Source organism: Hydra vulgaris, chromosome 09, assembly GCF_038396675.1.
Source record: "Hydra vulgaris chromosome 09, alternate assembly HydraT2T_AEP".
NCBI lineage: Eukaryota > Metazoa > Cnidaria > Hydrozoa > Anthoathecata > Hydridae > Hydra > Hydra vulgaris.
In genome coordinates this window covers 41,115,301-41,135,000 of record NC_088928.1, presented here as the reverse complement: position 1 = coordinate 41,135,000, position 19,700 = coordinate 41,115,301, and the positions used below count along the sequence as shown (strand labels likewise).

General features: G+C 28.2%; 1 protein-coding gene across 1 annotated transcript in view; it reads right to left on the bottom strand.

The window, feature by feature from the left end:
* Positions 1-19,700, bottom strand: part of LOC100203835 ((E3-independent) E2 ubiquitin-conjugating enzyme) — a 67,448-nt gene that overhangs the window by 27,536 nt on the left and 20,212 nt on the right. Inside the window, exons 4-9 of the mRNA XM_065805738.1 lie at positions 14,299-14,399; positions 13,093-13,294; positions 12,602-12,711; positions 6,694-6,839; positions 6,225-6,584; positions 5,178-5,416 (exon numbers count right to left, since the gene is read on the bottom strand). Of these exons, the coding sequence (XP_065661810.1) occupies positions 5,178-5,416; positions 6,225-6,584; positions 6,694-6,839; positions 12,602-12,711; positions 13,093-13,294; positions 14,299-14,399 (1,158 nt within the window). The remainder of the gene's footprint in view (positions 1-5,177; positions 5,417-6,224; positions 6,585-6,693; positions 6,840-12,601; positions 12,712-13,092; positions 13,295-14,298; positions 14,400-19,700) is intronic.

The window sequence follows — 19,700 nt, the reverse complement described above, 5'->3', positions numbered from 1 at the left end:
AAAAAACAATCTTCATTTGCTAGTCTATATTTTAAAAATCAAAGTCCTAGAAACAATGAAAACAACTTGTTAAAATCTAATTCTAATCCTTATTAAGTAAATCACCACATAAATCAACAGAACACATTAATCTCTATGCAACTGCACCATTTGGTTAACTAGTTGGTATTGGATTAAGATCATGAGTCATTTTAACACCATACTTTAGAAATTTGGGATCAAAGTGGGAATTTGAGATTTCCAAAGTCAATTTTTGAGTATTTTTTTTTGTACAGGTAGGTACGCTTTGAAAACTACAAAAAAAAAATAGTACCCTATAAACTGAAAAGTGCTGAAACTTTCTGTACTTAAAAATATATTAACAACATTGTCTTCTCTGGCCGTATTTTTCAATCTATGGTTTTTAGTAAAGTTTTGTGTTTCAAAGAAAAGTTGCTTTTTTTGTTGTTACCCCTTAAATACTGCAAGGAGGTTATGGGCAAATAATTTTAGAGTCGTTCATCAGATTCACTCAAAATTTCATAAACTTTTTGTTTTTGGGCCATAGCATTTGTACACACATTATTGCAAGCTTATTATAAAAGAAAAGACATGAACAACCCCAAAAAACTCTTAAAAACTACAAAAAAAACAACCTTACAAACGACAACTTTTATTTTGAATTCTAATATTATGTATTTAGGGAAACTTTTATTAAATAAAATTTCTTGTTAATTTAACATATAAGGCACTCAGATATTATACTTTTATTTAGCAAAGGTATTGTTAATGTGTTTTTATGCACACAATTGTTTTATAATATATATATTTTAAAGATAAAAGTATTGTAAGTAATTTTGCAATGGTGAAACCAAAACTTACTATAAAAGTGGGAAAAGTACCTTTTGTTGCTGGAAAGCCAAATTTAAAGGTAGAGCCAAAAGTCCAGAGGAAAAACATTAATAAATAAGAGCTTCAGATTCAACAAGCTGTGTCTTGGTGCAAAGAGCACAACAAAAGAGGCTATGCTGCTTTGAAAACTGGTATGTTTTCTTTTATTAAAGATCAAGGCACCATTGATCAGAGATTAGATAGAAAAACTGCTAATATCAAAAATCAGCATCTACGAGTTGTGACACCAGAGGAAGAAAACTCTATTGTAGAATTCATTAAAAATAAAATCAGGTGTTATCAAGGAGTATTAAGAAAGCAAGTCACTAATCTAATTATTGATGTTTTAAAAATTAGAGACTATTGCAACACCAAGAATCAAGGTGGTCGCTAATTTGTCAAACTATTTGATAACGCAAGATATGTTGTAAAGACAGAAGTAGAGTGTTATTGTTTAGTTATTAAGTAAATTATAATGAAAAAAATTTGTTTATAAGATGTTGTACACTAGTTATTTGTTTTTTAACACTATTCCATATAATTCCTATATAACAGTATTCTAAACACAACTTTTTAAATTTATTATAGGCTTGGTCAGTCGTTTTGGCAGAGATGGGAAGCAGAGCACCACGACATTTTAAAAAGACAAGGAAATATATTAACTAACATTCTTTTGTGTCCAGAGTGTGCACATGTGCACATTCAATAAAGCTAAATCAAATTCAGAAGTTTAGAAATGCTTTTAAACTTTATTAAATTGTAATGTACAATTCATGCCTAAAATGGCTCAGAACTTTAAAAAAAGATTACAAATAAAAAGTTTTGATATTAGTAGTTGAATGTTTTGGTATGACATAATATGTAGTATGCGTAGAACAGGGATGGGTTATCAATTTATGAAACTGGTTTTTTATGAAGTTGCACCTGATGTTTAATCATTGTCTAAAGTGCAATATTTAATAGATAAAAAGGTTCAAGACAAATATAATTGTTGTTATAAATAGAATTTTTATAATTTTTTTCAGAGATATAAATATTTAAGTAACTTTGCTTGACTGTGGCAAGGATATTTTAGAAACGGTTTGACCAAAACTTAAAATATAAACTTCAACAGGCTGCAAACTGCATGACTCAAAATCAGGAGCAAGATTCTTCAGGCAATCGTGTTCTAAGTACACCAAAGAAAATGTGCACACGTTCATTAGCAAATGTCTTGTTAACTCCAGTTACTCCAAATTCATTGTCCAAATTAACAAAAACACATCATCGATATGGATCGGCAAACTATTGGAAAGTTATGTTCGAGCAGTGATAGATGATTATGAAAGAAAGTTAGGAGAAAAGTTTAAATCTAGAAGACACACCAGGTTTGTTTACAGTAAACAAGATAAAGCCAAAAAACATATACAAAACAAAAAATAAACGTGTCACGAAAATACATGGTTCTATGGAAGACCAAAACATCTTTAAACAGGTTGAGTTGAAATTGGAAAAAATAAAAAAATTGATCAAAAGTAAAAGAAAAACCACGAAAAAGAAAAATAACAACTTTATATATATAAATAAAAATGCGTTTGAAATGATTTTTATATAATAAAGGATTTTAAAGAATGCCCAGTCTGCCACAAAATAAAAAAATAAGTATGCAACAAAGTATCTTTTAGAGCGAATGGAATGAAGCCAATAGCGATTAATCTAGTGACATCAATCAAAACAAATGCTAAATATAAAGGCAATTTAAATGACAAGGAAAGCAATAACATCAATTAGGGAAATGATTTGGGTTGTTTTGAAATGTAACTTACTGATTCTGAAAAGAAAATTAAACTTTGTGTTTCAATGTTTGTGTTAACTTTAGTACCCCTTAAACACTACAAGCATCTCTACTAAAAACCTCACTTCATCAATCTGAAACGAATATTGTAAAAAAAAATTTTGTATTTTGTATTTGTAGCAACAATGTAGATATCTAAAAATCAAGGAATTGCAAACTTATTTTCAAATTAGTGCTTACCCATGCCAAAAAGTGTGGTTTAAATTTTTTAGTTTAAATTTTTTTTTTTTTTAATTTTAAATTGTTTATATCACACTTTTTAAAAATGAAAACAATCTAACAAGTATTTTTTTAAGAGAGTATTTATATAAAGTCTTAAAACAAAGAATATTATGCGCTTAAGCTTAAACAGTGCTTGTGGAGAACATGACTTAGTAGTTTTTAATGTGTTTACATTTTTAAGGTGTATTTACCTGTACTTGATACTTTACTTTAACAGTATATATTACTGCACATTTGCTTGTATACTCTAAAACAGTATATTACTGCACACTTGTTTGTATCCTCTGTAACAGTAAAATTTTGCTTCTTTTGAGGCCCAACAGTATACTTTTGAAAAAATATTTTTCATTTTTGGGACCTGTCTGATGTTTAAGGATCTAAGCTACCTCTAAAAAAGCTTCAAATCAACTCAAATTTTTACTCAATTTTTGTTTTAGTAGATGGATAAGAATGGAAGATTTCAATGTACACTTTTTAAAAAAAAAGTTCTTTGGACCATCCTAAGTTATATATTTGGTTATACAATATTAACAATGTATTTAGTTATACAAAATTCATAGTTATATAACAATATATAATCATACCATGGTAATAGTTATATAATATATATACACACACACACACACACACACACACACACACACACACACACACACACACACACACACACACACACACACACAAAAGAGACTTTGATGGTAAAAAAAGTCTCTTTCAAAACTTTTTTTTAACATTTTAGTGACAATTAAGCAACACACACACACACATATATATACATATATATACATGTGTGTGTGTATATATATATGTATATATATATGTGTGTGTGTGTGTGTGTGTGTGTGTGTATATATATATATATATATATATATATATATATATATATATATATATATATATATATGTATATATATATATATATATATATATATATATATATATATATATATATATATATATATATATATATATATATATATATATATATATATATATATATATATATATATGTATATATATATATGTAAATATATATATAGGAAATGCATAAATTAGAAAAAACAACATAATTAAGTCACAGTTTTAAAAAATATTGTTTAAACATCGTTCTAGATTTCATACTTTCTTGTTACAATAAACTTTGTTGCAATTAAAGTAATTTTTAAAAATTACTTTTATTAATTGGTCATAAAATGTGTCATATTATTATTCTTGAAATGCCAATAAATTGCGAAAAGTTTTGCTATTGTTTCGCAGTGGAACCTATGAAAGTTCCACCACTTATATGGAACCATCAGGCCATAATAGTCTTAACCATGGCCATAATAGTTATAACCATCAGGCCATAAGAGAAAGAAGAAATATTTTATATAATTTTATATAAAGGGGGTGCTAGATAAATTATAATATTTGGACAGATGTCCAGTATTGAGAGGTGGTGTTTGAAAGGGGAGTATTATTCAGTATTATTATGTTCTCTTTATATATAAGGTTTGCAACTAAAATAAGTAAGTCTAATCACTAGTGGAACATATTTAGTAGTAAATGCCTGAGAAAAAAGAAGTGATTGATTCTCTTAGAAATTGTTTTTATTTTTACTTAATTATAGTTTTGTTTAACTTAGTACAGACTCAATTATAATTCATAGCATTTAGTGGAGTTGATTATTTTAGTGAATTTGTTTTATAAAAATATGCACTCTTATAGTGGAAATATTTGTTTTATATTTAGTTTATATTCTCAAAGAGCAATAAACAAAATAAGTCTGTTTATCGCCTTGCAACCCGAACCTGCCAGCCTCAGATGAAAAATTAGGAAAGATCAAATTAAGACTATAAGAATTTATAAAATAAATATACACAAATATTTTACAAAAATGAAAACACTTATTAACAATTGCCATCATTGTGGTAAGCATTATGTGATAAACCAATTAACATAATATAACAAAAATACTCAATTCATTAGTCATAAAAGTACAACTATAAGGCAGAAGTATTACAACAAACAACAAAAACAAACATATATTATATTAGAGAAATGCGTATTGACCCTATTAATTGCAAATTTATTATAAAAATTTTTGGTTTATAAAAATGAAAAGGGTTATAAAAATTAAACTTTTTATTAACAAACTTTTGTGTCATCCTAATAAATTGACGTCTACAAATTTAAACATGTTATGTTATGTTACAACATATCTATGTAGTTGCCATGATGTATGAAGAAAAAAAGTAAAATTTTAAAATACCTGACCAGCCGGAGATACAATAACATTTTCATTTGAATTATCTTCAGAGGCTAATCTTAAAACAACATCTCCAGCACGAAATGTGTAATCTCTGTGATCAGCTATATCGTAAACACTTATATCATTTTCTATTTCTTGTTTATCATTTAAACCATGACCATAAAACCATAAAACTGTACAAACACGTGCAGTATTATCAGCCATTTGCACAACTCCAAACTTTTCTGGCAGAGAGTTTGCTAAAAATGTTATTCTGTACAAGTAAATAATTGTTTTAACAATTTTTAAAAAAAGTTTTAAATATAGATATTAAAAAAATAATAAACGCAATTTGATTTCTCACTTTTTATGTTTGAACGTGTCAGCATTATGTGCTACTTTTTTTCTCACATATCAAAGCTTATAATAAAAACTAATCTAGATCGCAAATTACAATTATTGTTTTTTCTCTTCAATTTTTAAGTAATGGTAGTTGTTTTTTGTTATTTTTGTAGGTTTTTTATAATTAAAGATGAATTAATGAAGATGTTAAATTAATTATTTAAAATTAATTTTAAAATTTAAAATTAATTAATTAAAAAATTTAAAATTAATTAAAAAAAATTAATGATAATTAATGAAGAAGTTTGAATCACAAATCACTAAGCAACTTTTTGAAAAACCTTTTGAAAACTTTTTAATTTTAACTACTTTTAAAACAAAACATTTTTAACTGAAAGTCTTTGTTTTATTATGTTTGAGATAAAAAAACAAAGAGATAATTTAAAAAACATTTTTATTGTCCCTTTCTATTTTATATAACTTTACTTTTACCAAAAAAAAATTTCAGTCTTTTGTTTCATTTTACACATGTCTTAATTTTGCTTATATGTATTATTTTAAAGCATTGACATTACTTTTTAGCTGCACTAAATATTTAAACTCTTTTTCTCGATTTTAATTATTGTATATGTTTTTATTTAACTTAACATCACTTGTAATTAGACACTTTGAAACCTTTATAAAAATTTTACTCAATTTTAAATAAATATTTAAAGAAATTTTTACCTCGTTTATCCACAACAAAATCACCAAGAAAAAATTCGGAATCATCTAGATTCATGACAGGATACAATTCAGTTGATGGTATATTTTCAGAAAAACTCCCATCTTGCCATAAAACTGCAGCTTTTGTTTTAGTTTTACATATCTCTACGCATATTTTTTCTCCAGCTACAAAAGAAACAAGTGGATGGTAGCGTTTTTTACGTTTTTGTAAAACTACATTCCTTCTCCTACGCGGACGAACCACTCCTCTTCTAGAGCTGTTAGGTGCAGATGATAAACTGTTTGTTCCAATAACTGGTTCCACCTCAATATCACTATCACTGTCATCATCATCATCAGAAATAACAGTTTTAGAAGCACCTGTAAAAAGTTAAAGTTAAAAAATTAAATTGAATACAAAAATAAGTTTGTGCAAAAAAGTATTTAAATGTTTTTATAAAAACTTTATCTGAAAAGAAAGACATCAAACCTTTTTCATTAACCTTATCCTTTTTGGTCACTTTGGATATCTCACTGAGACACTGATCAACATCAGCTTGAGTAAGAATATAATAGGCTTTGTCTCCAATTTGAATATTGTTGTCTCTGTAGTTTTTCAACACTGAAAAATCCTTACTAAAAATTGTAAAAAATAATTACAACAAAAACCAATTAAGATTGTTATGACCATCATCATCATCATCATCATCATCATCATCATCATCATCATCATCATCATCATCATCATCATCATCATCATCATCATCATCATCATCATCATCATCATCATCATCGTCATCGTCATCGTCATCGTCATCATCATCATCATCATCATCATCATAATAATCATCAACATCATAAACATGAACAGCGTGCTGACTAATCAAATAGGTTTGTTACATGTTCTCAACAAAAAGCTCTTTGTTGACACTAAAACCCCGCTCAACAGCATACTGACTATGAGATAAAGTGAAAACTAGAATAGAGACTTTCCTTAATAATTCAAAATGTTTGTTCCCATTCAAATAAGGCATTAAAAACTTGTCAATGCTCATTTTCAGGCAACTGAATTGCCTGAACTCTTCTTTATTTACTGCTACAACAGATTTTGTAAAGTCTTCAAACTGATCTTTGGCAGAATCAACTGCTTAGGAGGAGATGAACTTGGATCTATACAACTTATCCACTAGTTCACCAAAACAAGCAAATCCAACTTCTTTATTACTAACTACATTATTTGGGGATAGCTGCATTTCACACAACATAAACTTCAAAAGACTTCTTTCTTGCATTTTTTCAACAACTTTAACTCTGCAATCTTCTTTAAATGCCTGTTTTGCAGTTTCTGCCACATTTTCAGAAAGTAAAATAAATTTGACTGCTGTTCCAAGGTGGATTTAACTAGCTGGCAATTGATTTTCTTTTTTTGACATATCATATGCAGTGTAATAATTTAATATGTAGTGGTTGCAGCATTCAATATATCTTCTTTTATAAAGATGCACAAAATTTTGTGAAGCATCCTTTCCATGTATCATAGAGGAAAGGAACCACTGAAGAATTGGTTTGAAGTATACGATTTATAAACTCATCATAGGAGACAACAAAATATGGTTTCTCAGATGTTTCTTACTCAACCCATGACTTATTCCTGCTCCAATTCCCATGTTATTTAAACTGAAACCATACATGCAAACATTATGTACTCAATACAGTTTTGTCTGCAGATAGCCTATTTGAAAATCTAGAATCTTTGAGGCACTCACTATTGAAACTGCAATTTTTCTTAGACATTTTTATATCATTAATTCATAGTTTACTCAAAAAAATAGCTTTTATATACTTATACTTCTTTTAAACCATAAAGCATTAAATTCAAAACCACACAAATCATTTACATTTGCTAATAACTATTGACACTTATTGCAATTGTTTTTGTTTTTTAACATGTTTTTATTAAGATTTATTTTACTTTATTGCAAACATTCATTCCAAAGTGAGGTTTTAAAACATGGCTTTAGAGATAGTAGAATCCATTCTAACAAAACTGCAAATAAAATGAAGTAAATATAGAAAAAAAAAATGTTTAAAATATTTTTATTGAAAATTTTCCTGTAACCAGGGGTGTTGCAATGTAAAAATCACACATAGTTGGCTATACAAAAATAACATTTATTTAATAATAAATGGTGTATACTCTGTATGTAAATAGCTGTATCTCAAGGACTAACACTGTAATCTTGTCCTAGATCTCATGTTTCTAAAATAATAAATGTACTTATCAATGTGCAAGATTGTACTTATTCTCATTTTAAAATGAACTTGTCATCAATAAAGAGAACCTAAAATCCTGTGACAACAATCAACATAAAATATTTCATTTTAAGAAACAAAATTCGAACGTCTATCATGCTGTTTATCTGTTTTTATGATCAGGGATGAGTATTTTTATTATGTTTTAGGAAGATTCCATAGTTTATGAGCTTTTTCTACCCTTACCCAGAACTAAATTAGGGTTTTTTTATCAGTATTCCTTTTCTTAACAAGTTGCCTTTACTGTGGCTCAGAAGTCCTTACTATAAAGTTATACTATGAGTTGATCCAAGGAAACAAGATGCATTGAATTACATGTTACCAGTACCAGGGTGACCTAACCTGACCTGACCATAATTGATTGACTGATACAAACTATAACAAAATTTAAAAACATATTTGATCATTTATTTAATTGATGTCTTATTTTGATAAATACTAAAACTTAAACTTCTTAAAAGAGTGATCTAACCAATTACAATAAAATGGCAATATATAACTTAAACTAATAAAATATCTTTTTCATAAAGTACTTAGACTAGACATACTAGTGCTTTATAGAATATTTAGAAATACGAAAAAAACAAAAATAATTTTAAAAAGATCCCTGAATTTTTCATGACTTTAAAGAAAAACTTAGGAGTTCCATGACTTTTCCCATGACCAAATAAAATTCCATGACATTTCCATGACCAGTGGCCACCCTGAACAATAGGCACTGCTCTAAAGAGCTAGTGTCTCATGTTCCATCTTTTAAAATTCATTCTTATGTTACTCGTCATTTAATTAAGTCTCATGCTTTTACTGTAACTGTACTTAAGTGCTCCGAAAATTCTTTTTTGCAAAGATTTTTTCCTTAAACATCAGTTCTTTGAAATTCGCTCCCTTCATTTTGTTTTCCTGATTCACATAATTTGCAATCTTTTAAGTTGTCTAATAATGATAATCTTGTGTTATAAACTCTTCCAGTAACTTCCAACATTAATAGTGGTTTCTTGATTATTATTGAATTTATGATTATTAGATTTTTTATTTATAAAAAAAAAGAAAATCGTTTAATAAACATATTTTAATGTTATTAAATATTATTTCAAAATTTCTTTTTAAGTCTTCAGTCACTGCTTTTACTAATAAAGGATTTTCAAAGGCTAGACTAAAAATTATCAATTCACAAATTTTTTTTATTTCTAACATATTACATAAAAACTCGTGATTTACAAGTTCTTTATCAAAAACAGTTTTCCATGTAAGAGATTCAAAATCATAAACATTAAATAGTTTGATAGATTTGGAAGTTACAGGGGAAAAAAAATAAAGTTTATAAAGAAAGATAATGATTGACAGACAACTTAAAAGATTCCAAGTTATGTGAATCAGGAAAAAAAAATGAAGGAAGCGAATTCCAAATAACTGAAGTGAATGAATTTTTGTGGATGGCACAAGAGGCACTAGCTCTTTGGAGCAGTGCCCATTATAGTATTTATAGAAAAGAGAAAGACATTCTAACGATGTGATAATGGTTGGAGGTTGGCTGCACAACCAAGGACGGATTTGAGATTTATAAAGATAAAGAATAAAAGAGTTAGATAATTTTGTAATTGATTTGTTATATGATTTCCAAGAAAGATCGAAAGTAAGAGTTAATCCTAGAAGATGAAGGCTAGATGACTTATCGAGTACATTACCACTCATTAATATAGGAAGATCTAGATCATTGCGATAACAATTAGCTAAAAAAAATTGAGTTTTATCTGAGTTAAAGTTCATTAGCCACCGAGAGCCCTATGCTGTATCAGAAGTGAGATCCTTCTCAAGCTCAAATGCCCCCCTCCAAGCAATCAGAGAGTGTTGACTTCTTATCAAGACAAGAATAAATGGCAGTATCATCAGTGAACAATACTACCTTAGATGTGAGAATTTCTGGAATATCTTTAATGTAAATTAAAAAGAGTATAGGGTTAAGGATAGAACTTTGAGGAGCCCCTGAAGTAACAGGATATGAAGAAGAGTGCTGTCTATCAAGGAAAACTTTTATACTATGGTTTGTAAGAAAGGATTCAATAATCTTAAAGATGTTACCTGATGCATTGTAAAAAGAAAGCTTATGAAGACCAGCATGTTTTTGAAGACCAGCAACTTTATCAAAGGCTTTAGAAATGCTGCTTATGAAGACCAGCAGCTTATGAAGACCACCAACTTTATCAAAGGCTTTAGAAATGCTGAAAGCAATAGCTTTAGCCTTTCCAGATCTATCTGATGCACAATAAAACCTATTAGTTATTACTATTAACAAATCAGCAACAAGAAGATCAAAATCCATATTGATAATCAGAAAGAAAGCTATTAGATTCAAGATGAGAGATTAAATGTTTCTTAATTAAAGACTCAAAAACCTTGCTTATGATAGGAAGAAGACTAATGGGACAGTAGTTAGACGAGTCTGATCGCTCTCCAGAATTTTTCAATATAGGGATAACAGATGCCACTTTCTAACAGGATGGAAAACAAGACTCTGATAAGCACTTGTTAAATAGTTTTGAAAGTGACCACAGCTCCAGAGAAGTTGTACAACAGGTATGTTATATATATATATATATATATATATATATATAATATATATATATATATATATATATATATATATATATATATATATATATATATATATATATATATATATATATATATTAAACCTGATAATAAATAATTTACATAGTCTTAAACTGTTAGTTGTACTTTCTCAGTTAATTCTTTGTTGTGCAGAAATAATGCTCAAATGAAATTGTTTGTTTAGCAGTCATTAATAATGTTCAGAGGAAAATATACCAATCATTAATAATGTTCAAAGGAAACTATTTCTGTACTAATCATTATAACTGAGTCTGTCATTTCAAAATGGACGCAGTCCATTAATTAAAACTTTTTAAAATCAATAAAAATATGTTTTTTTAATATAAAAAAATTTCTATGGTACTAAATAAACAAAACAGAGGAGTATATAAAAAAAAAACAAAACAGAGGAGTAGATAAATAAAAAACACATATTTTTTGTAACATAATTTTTAAACTAACTTATGGACTTTAATTTAATATATTAACTTATAATTTAACTTATGTTCTCTTCAAAATGACAGATTCAATTTGTATAAATTAAATGTGATCTCATATATCAATAAAGAAGAGGTAAAGTATTTGGGTGTTTTACTGATACTGATACCATTTGGCACAACTCTAATTTGAATAATAAAAAAACATTTTTTTTTATCTGGAGCATTTTGTGAAAGATAAATTTATTTAGTACAAGATTTTTTTGAAAAAGAGATATATACTACATTTATTTATCAATATGTTTTTAAATTACAAAAAAAAAAAAATTTTTTTGATTTTATCATACTAATCTTTATTTTATATATTTTATATATTTATATTATATATATTTTATATATTTATATTATATATATTTTATATATTGTAAATTGTAAAGTATAAATATAAAATAAATAAAAATCAGCAAGATCTATGTGAAACTGGAAGAAATTATATGGAACTTTGTTCACCTCTTATAAAACAAAGAAGTTTCTTACAAGACTTTATGTCTAAACTTATTATGCATAGACTTTAGGTACCTTAAAATACTACTTGAAAAATTCTGGTTCAAAGGAAATCTCAAATGGTTTTGAAAGAAAGTTTAGATGGGTATAAAACTTGATACGAGTTCAAAAGAAAAGTACCTTAAAAACCTTTTACAATTTTTTTTTTCTTACTAAAACTATGATTCATGATAATATTTGTATGTAGTATTTATCATTTAGTTATTTATATTTTAAAAGATCATGATCATAAATCAAAAATAATTTATACAAATTGTCAAAAAAAAAATCTTTTCAATTGAGCTTTTAGTCTTTATGTTCTGTTTTTTTAAAGACTTAAAAAACTTCTGTCACTTCAAATAGCAAACTTCTGTCACTTCAAATAGCAAACTTCTGTCACTTCAAATAGCAAACTTCTGTCACTTCAAATAGCAAACTTCTGTCACTTCAAATAGCAAACTTCTGTCACTTCAAATAGCAAAACTATAAAATTACCTCATCACCTCTTCTTTAGTTAAATGTTGGTTGTAAGGCAAATTGGTATCTTGCTGTGAACCAGAGTAACCAAGAAGTTGCCAATCAATCATCAGTTTGGTCAAATCAACCTAAATTGAAATCAATAAATAAAAACAAATATATAAAAAAATTTTTTATGATTTCTGTTTTGAGTATATCATCAAAGAAAATCAGTGAATCTCAAATATTCATAGTGTTTTAAAGAATATTAATGGAGTATCAACTATTATTAATAGAAGAATGGAATTAATATTCTTTTATTAAAATTATTCTTTAAACCCCCCAAAAAAAGTTATTTTAAAAATGTTTAAAAATACTTACTTTTCTAAAAAAGTATTGAAAAATAATCTTAAAATTATCTATTTACACTAATAATAAGCATAAATTTTGCAAGCATGATTAATTTTGATAAAATATTTGTAAATTTTTATTTAATTCAATTTTATATCTTACTATTCAAAAAAGAAAACCTGTTCAACTACAGCTTTGACTTTTCCTTGATTTTTTATGGCTGGTTTAGTTCCTAAAATCCATTTTGCTTCTTTAAAAACACGAGCAATACCTTGTATTTGTTGACCAGGATAAAAATAATTATTGTAAAATGTTGAATCTTCATCACGCTGGTCAGTGACATCATGGAGCTCATTTATAGATTCACCAGAAATTACACATCTAAAGATAATAAAAAAGTAATTATGTTCAACAATGGGTAAACAAAACCTCAAATTTCCTGGAAAATCATTGTTGTTCTTTGAATTTTTTTTTTAATTTTTTTATTTGGAGAAAAAAAACAACAGTGAATCTCTAGTTCCTGGCACTAAACTTTTCTTATGTAATTTCTCCAAGACGAACTATTTTTTGATTAGTCTTCTTTTAATCAAAAAAATCTTAATACCTTGAAATCTATAACTTCCTTTAACCAATATGGTTTAGAACCTCCACCATGTATCAATATATTTGGTGGATGTAGACCACATATCTGATATGTGGTGGATGTGGACATGGTGCTAATCAGATAGTTCTGTGCTTAACTTGTATTTTTTACACAGCAACCTTGCTCATTAACTTTTTATGTTTTGGAGGTAATAGAATTGAAAGAGGGTTGTAACAGAAATAAAAATTAAAAAGTTTAACAACAACAAAAAATGATCAGCCTCCATAACTAATTTTCCCCTTCTGGGAAGATAAATGCCTCAATAGTTTTTGTTCAATAAAAAATACTTATATTGATCTTATTATTATTACAATTATGATTGCTATAGAAAAAGAAAAAAAAGTTCAAAGCATTTCAAAAAATCTAGCTTGCTGGTTAACTCTGTAATCTTTTTTTATATGGTTTAAGTGACTACAATGTTTACCTTTAACTTTAAAAACTTTTTATAAAATATTTTAATCTAAAATATTTTGCGTACTTTTTTGAAAAACTTTAAACATAAGAACTCAAATAACAACTATTTGTTCCATTTTTGGAAATATAATACAAATTAAAATATCATCCTTAAGGTCAAAAAAAAGCAACTTCTTTTTTAATTTAAGAGTCATGCTTTTTCACTGTGACACTGTAATTAAGCGCAATAGTAGCAAACCCAGTTATCCCCTTAAACATTTATCTTGAAATTAACTATAATTAGAAAAAAAATAATCAATTTTGATTATCAAAATAAAATTCAACTAACTTAGATCCATTCTTTAAACGAACAGTTAGGTCGATGGATTGTCCTCGAATTATACCCAACCAAGATCCTTTTATTATTGGTGTACCACATGATATATTTTCCTAAAATAAATACCATCATTTATAATTTGTGTGCACATGAAATATTTTCCTAATATAGTCGTATTACATTTAGTCATCTAAATGTTTGTAAATCATCAAATAATTAAATATAATTTAAAAACCTAATCAATTTATAAATTAGATCACTGGTTAGAGAAAAAAAGAATTCTGTTTTAGGGAAATAAATATTACAAATCAAAACTTGTGTGCCTAATAAAAACTACACATACTTTCCTAATAAAATGACTTTATTAGGAAAATATATATGCAAGCAAATTATAAATGACCATATTTATTTCCCTTAAGCAGAATTATTTTTTTTTCTAACCAGTTTTTTTCTCTAACCATTATAACTTTAAGTTGTAATACATTTGATTATCCAGGAGCTTATAAATCATCAAATAGTTAAATGTAATTTAAAAACCTAATCAATTTATAAATTAGATCACTGATCACTGGTTAGAGAAAATAATCCTGCTTTGAGGAAATAGCTTTATAAATGATGAAACAATGATATTGTTTAAATTAATTTTTTTGATCAAGAGAATAAAGAAAAATACAGTTTAGTAGAAGCATAAAACTACACAAAAATTTTACACAAATCTTCACTTTAGAAAGTTCTTCCAAGTGGTAGTGGTATTTTTGATTTAATGTATGTTTTGTACTACAGAAAGACTACAGAAGAAGGAGGAAAAGAGGAAGAGAGAGAAGAAAGGAGATTAGAAGAAGAGAGAGGAAAAAGAAGGGAGCATTGCACCACTACAAAAAAAAAAAAATAATAAATTAAAAGCATGTAGAGCTTATAAAGTATGTATGAAAAATCTTTAAAATTTTTTGGAAAGTTCTCAAACCAATATAGTGCTATTAAATTTTAATCAATAAGTTTTTTATGAATATTTTGATATAATTTAACTTTATTTTACCAAATATAAGCTATTTGGTTTGTTAAAGAAAGTTTTTAAATAGAACTGAACTCTTTACCAGTTAACTTCTAATTATAATTGTTTTTAATAATAATTTTAATGTCTTTTATGTTTCAAATAAACTTTTTTTTCTTTTCCTTTTCATTGGAAATAGTGACTGATACTTATTTCATAATATATCTGTATCATTGTTAAAAAAATATCTCATTATTAAATCATAAAAATAAACTTTAATAAATTCTTGTAGAATGTATCCAATAAAATTAGAGATAGTGTCAATAAAAATACTTATCTTGGGCAGATATTAATTGCATCCAGCTACTGTCTTATAAAATGCCTCCTAGGCAAAGATTTTAGGGGAAGCATAATAATTCTGTTAACTAGCCTCGAACCCTTTCTTCATCTATTAGGCTAGCATAGATGTAAACCTGTTACATTGTTTCCTGCCTAGGATGATGAACGCTGGATCTTCTTGACTCTACTCATAGATTTTTGCTTGTGCCTCCTTGATAGTGGCTATGCAACTCTTCCTGTTATCTCCTAATGAAGGTACAGTGGTGGCCAAAAGTCCTGGAACATCATATTTTATGTTATGAAATCAATATATTTGTGTGAAAAACAATTTATTAGTAAATTTTTTTATTTTTTTCATTAAAAAAAGTGTTTATAACAATTTTAAAGATGATAGGTACATGCACATACATGATAAAAGTTCAATATTTAATGGAAGCATAGTTATTGTCAATTACCATTTGGATACGTTTTGGTATGCTGTTAACAAGTTTTGTACAATAGTCTGGTGTAATTTCATGGATCCACACTGATTTGATTGCTTCAACTAAATCATTATAGGATCTAGGCTTTTTGGCAGCAACTTTTACTTTCATAATATGCCAACAATTTTCAATACTTACTTTTTTCTCAATAAAAATTTCTTTTGAAATCTCGTGTGCAGATAGCCGTGGATTTGCATGGCTGATCCGGCCAATAAGTTTGTCAGTTCTTGAGGTGGTTGCTCTGGGCCTGCCTGATCTCATCTTTGAAGTAAAATTTAATTGGGGCTCTTCTTTATGCCTTTTTAAAGTTCTACTTACAGTTGATAATGAACAACCAAGCTTTTCAGATAATTCTCTTTGAACTAAACCTTGTTCATATAATGCAGCAATAATTCCTCTTTTTTTAGGTGAAAGTTCTGGCATAATATAGCTGATAAATTGCTTATGAATAATAAAAAACGATAATAAATTGCGCAATATACAAATATGTAACTATAAACATATTGCTATGTAAAAACAAAAGCATCAAACTTTCAAAATTTATACTTTAGATCAAAAATAAATTTTTTTGGTCGTTAAATGTTTTGTTCCAAGACTTTTGGCCACCACTGTACAGCTCCAAAACTCTTTTTAATGGTTCTCATTTTAATGAAGGTATAGCTCTTTAATTTAATTCAGTATAATGGTTCTGAGGGCTGTAAGTAAATAAGGTTTTCCGACCTCAGCAGTAACTCTCAGAGAGCCTGATTCCATCAACAGCTGTATAATATGAGAGTATTAAAAGTGCCATGTTGCGCATGAATGGTGTCCTTGTTAATGCTTTTGGTGTACTTTGTTGAGACCACATGAGGAGCTCTATCTTACGACTTAGGAATAATTAACAGGACTGAGACAACTGCATAGATCATTGCTTAGGAGGCCGTACTCTATCAATGAATGAGTCAAGTTCTCATTAAACTTAAATCCAAAAATAATCCAAAATATTATATCTTTTACAAATATTCATGGTCTGCAAGCAATCTTCCATCAGAATCTTACCTCTTGCAAAATTCACCACACTTGCTTGCTCTTAGAGAGACTAATTTAAATTCCGCTATTCTTCTCTAATAGTCACATGCTTGGCATGAGGGTATACATACACATCAATTCAATTATTTGTCGCGAAATCTGATTTGAATCTATGACCATTCTTTCATGTGCTTCCGCTTGCACCTCTTCACTCTATTACATTTCTCTTTGTTCTTTACGGATCTCCTTCTTCCCAAGACTGCACTCTTAGATGTAATTTCTGATCAAATTGACCATGCCCTCTCTCATTACCCCTCTGCCAATATTGTTGTTATTGGTGACTTTAATGCTCATCACACTGAAAGGCTTGGCTCTAACGCCACTGACCCTGCTGGCACTAAAGCCTATAACTTTTGCACTTCTCAATCGCTTACTCAGATAGTTAACTTGGTGACTTGTTTTCCTGACAACCCTAATCATTTACCTTCACTTCTTAATTTAGGTCTTGTCTCTGACCTTAGCTTGTGTTCAGTTTCTCCATTTTTCTCCCTTTGGTGGTTCTGACCATGCAATGATCTCTTTAAACCTTTTATCTCATACTTTCTATTCGGACTCACCCTATCATCGCACTACTTACTACTACCTTAAAGCTGACTGGGATTCTTTTCGTGATTTTCTTTGTGACGGTCCTTGGGCTGATGTTTTTTCCCTCAGCTGAAAAATGCACCTCCTATGTAACCTCATGAATTAAGGCAGGAATGGAAGTTTTTATTTCTTCTCATTGGCTCCAAGTCAAGCCTCATTTTACTCCATGGTTTTCACCCTCTTATGCAGCTGCTATATCTAGTAATTTGTAATCATTTTTTGTCATCTTTTTCAAAAGAATAATTTTCTTGAAAACAAATGGCTATTTATTATTGCAAGAAATCGATGTAAAAAGGTGCTGTCTGATGCTAAACTCCATTTTCTCAGTTCACTAAATCTTGCATCTTAACTCAGAAGTTAGGCTCAAGAGACTTTTGCAAAATATTCAACATTGTCATTAACAACATTCCATCTCTCATTCAAGGGACTATTACCTTTCCCAAGGATAAGGCAGAACTAATTGCAAAGAACTTTTCTTTAAATTTGACTTTTGAATGTTATGGTTATTTTCTTCCTTCCATTCGAATAAAACAGGTTAACCCGTTGTTAGACATTCAAATCACTCCAGCTTCGTTGCTAAAGTCACATCTCAATTAAACTCTTCTACAGCTTGTGGTCCAGACAACATTCCTGTCATAGTCTTACAAAATTGTTCTCCAGAACTTTCTTCAATTCTCTCTAAACTATTTAATAAGTGCTTGACTGAATCTTGTTTTCCTGCCTGCTAGAAAATGGCATCTGTGGTTCCAATTTTCAAAAACTCCGAAGAACATTCTGCTCCATTAGTTCTTCTCCAAGCATTCTATTGCCCATTTCTTTACTTCAAGTACTTATTGAAATAAAAAACTATTTTGATCATGAGGCCAATCCCACACATTATACTTTTGTTTAGGTTATGAAATTCTTCCTTGAACCTTTCAAACAGCTGAACTCTTGGTGATTTGTTCAGACCACAAATAGCATTGGATGTTGCATTTATAAAGAGCTCTGGAGTATGATATCTACATTCAAGTCGAAGTAGAGAATGACCGATTTGCTTCTCAATTAGAATTGCGGCTCCATTATATGCTCCACTGTTTGCCTATGTTGTATCATAGACAAGTGCAACAACAGATGCTTTTAATTGCCATTTATCAACTAGGTTCATTACTGAACAACATTGTGTTAGACCAGATCCATCAACAATTTTTTTCCAGTAGCTTGCTTGAAAGTTTTTCTATCCTGGAAAATTTCCAAAAACTCAGGTGGAATCCAAGTTTCTTCAATGAATTCAGCTTCTTCAATTGTTAGCTAATTATGCTCTATGAACTAATATTTTAGAAACTGTAATATTTAACGTTGCTCCACTTACTGCTAAAGTCTTTCCCAAAATAAGTAGCTGTTTTCTTTCACCAGGTCCATCAGCATGTTTCTTTTAACAGTTCTCTTAATGAAATTTTCAGCGCTCTTGCAGATTTGTAATGATGGTTATTTTTCTCACTGAAAATTTTTTATCTCTTTTATTTTCTTCTATAACATCTGAAGAAAATTTGGCACCCGTATTGACTTCATTATCATCAGTAAGGGTTGAGCAAAATTCAAGACTTGCTTGAGTTGCTGTTTCTTAATATGAAACCATTCCTTTCGTTGCTTTTCTCTTATACCAAACAGATAATCTGATCAGCACAGTCAGTCGTGGAAAGGAAAGGCATGCGGTCACATTCTATTCCTGACCACGTATTTATTATTTTTTGCAACAACTTAACCACAGCTTTTAAGATTTTTGAAAACCTTTAAAAAATGCACTAAATAAAGTATAAGGTAATAAAGTGAGAAAGATTGTATGCTATAAATGACATTTATTTAAATTTAGAAAAATATTATATTATTAAAAAGTATATTTTTTACGATGAGTATAAATGTTTTTAAAATAATTTGTACAATTAATTTTATAAACAACAACAAAATTG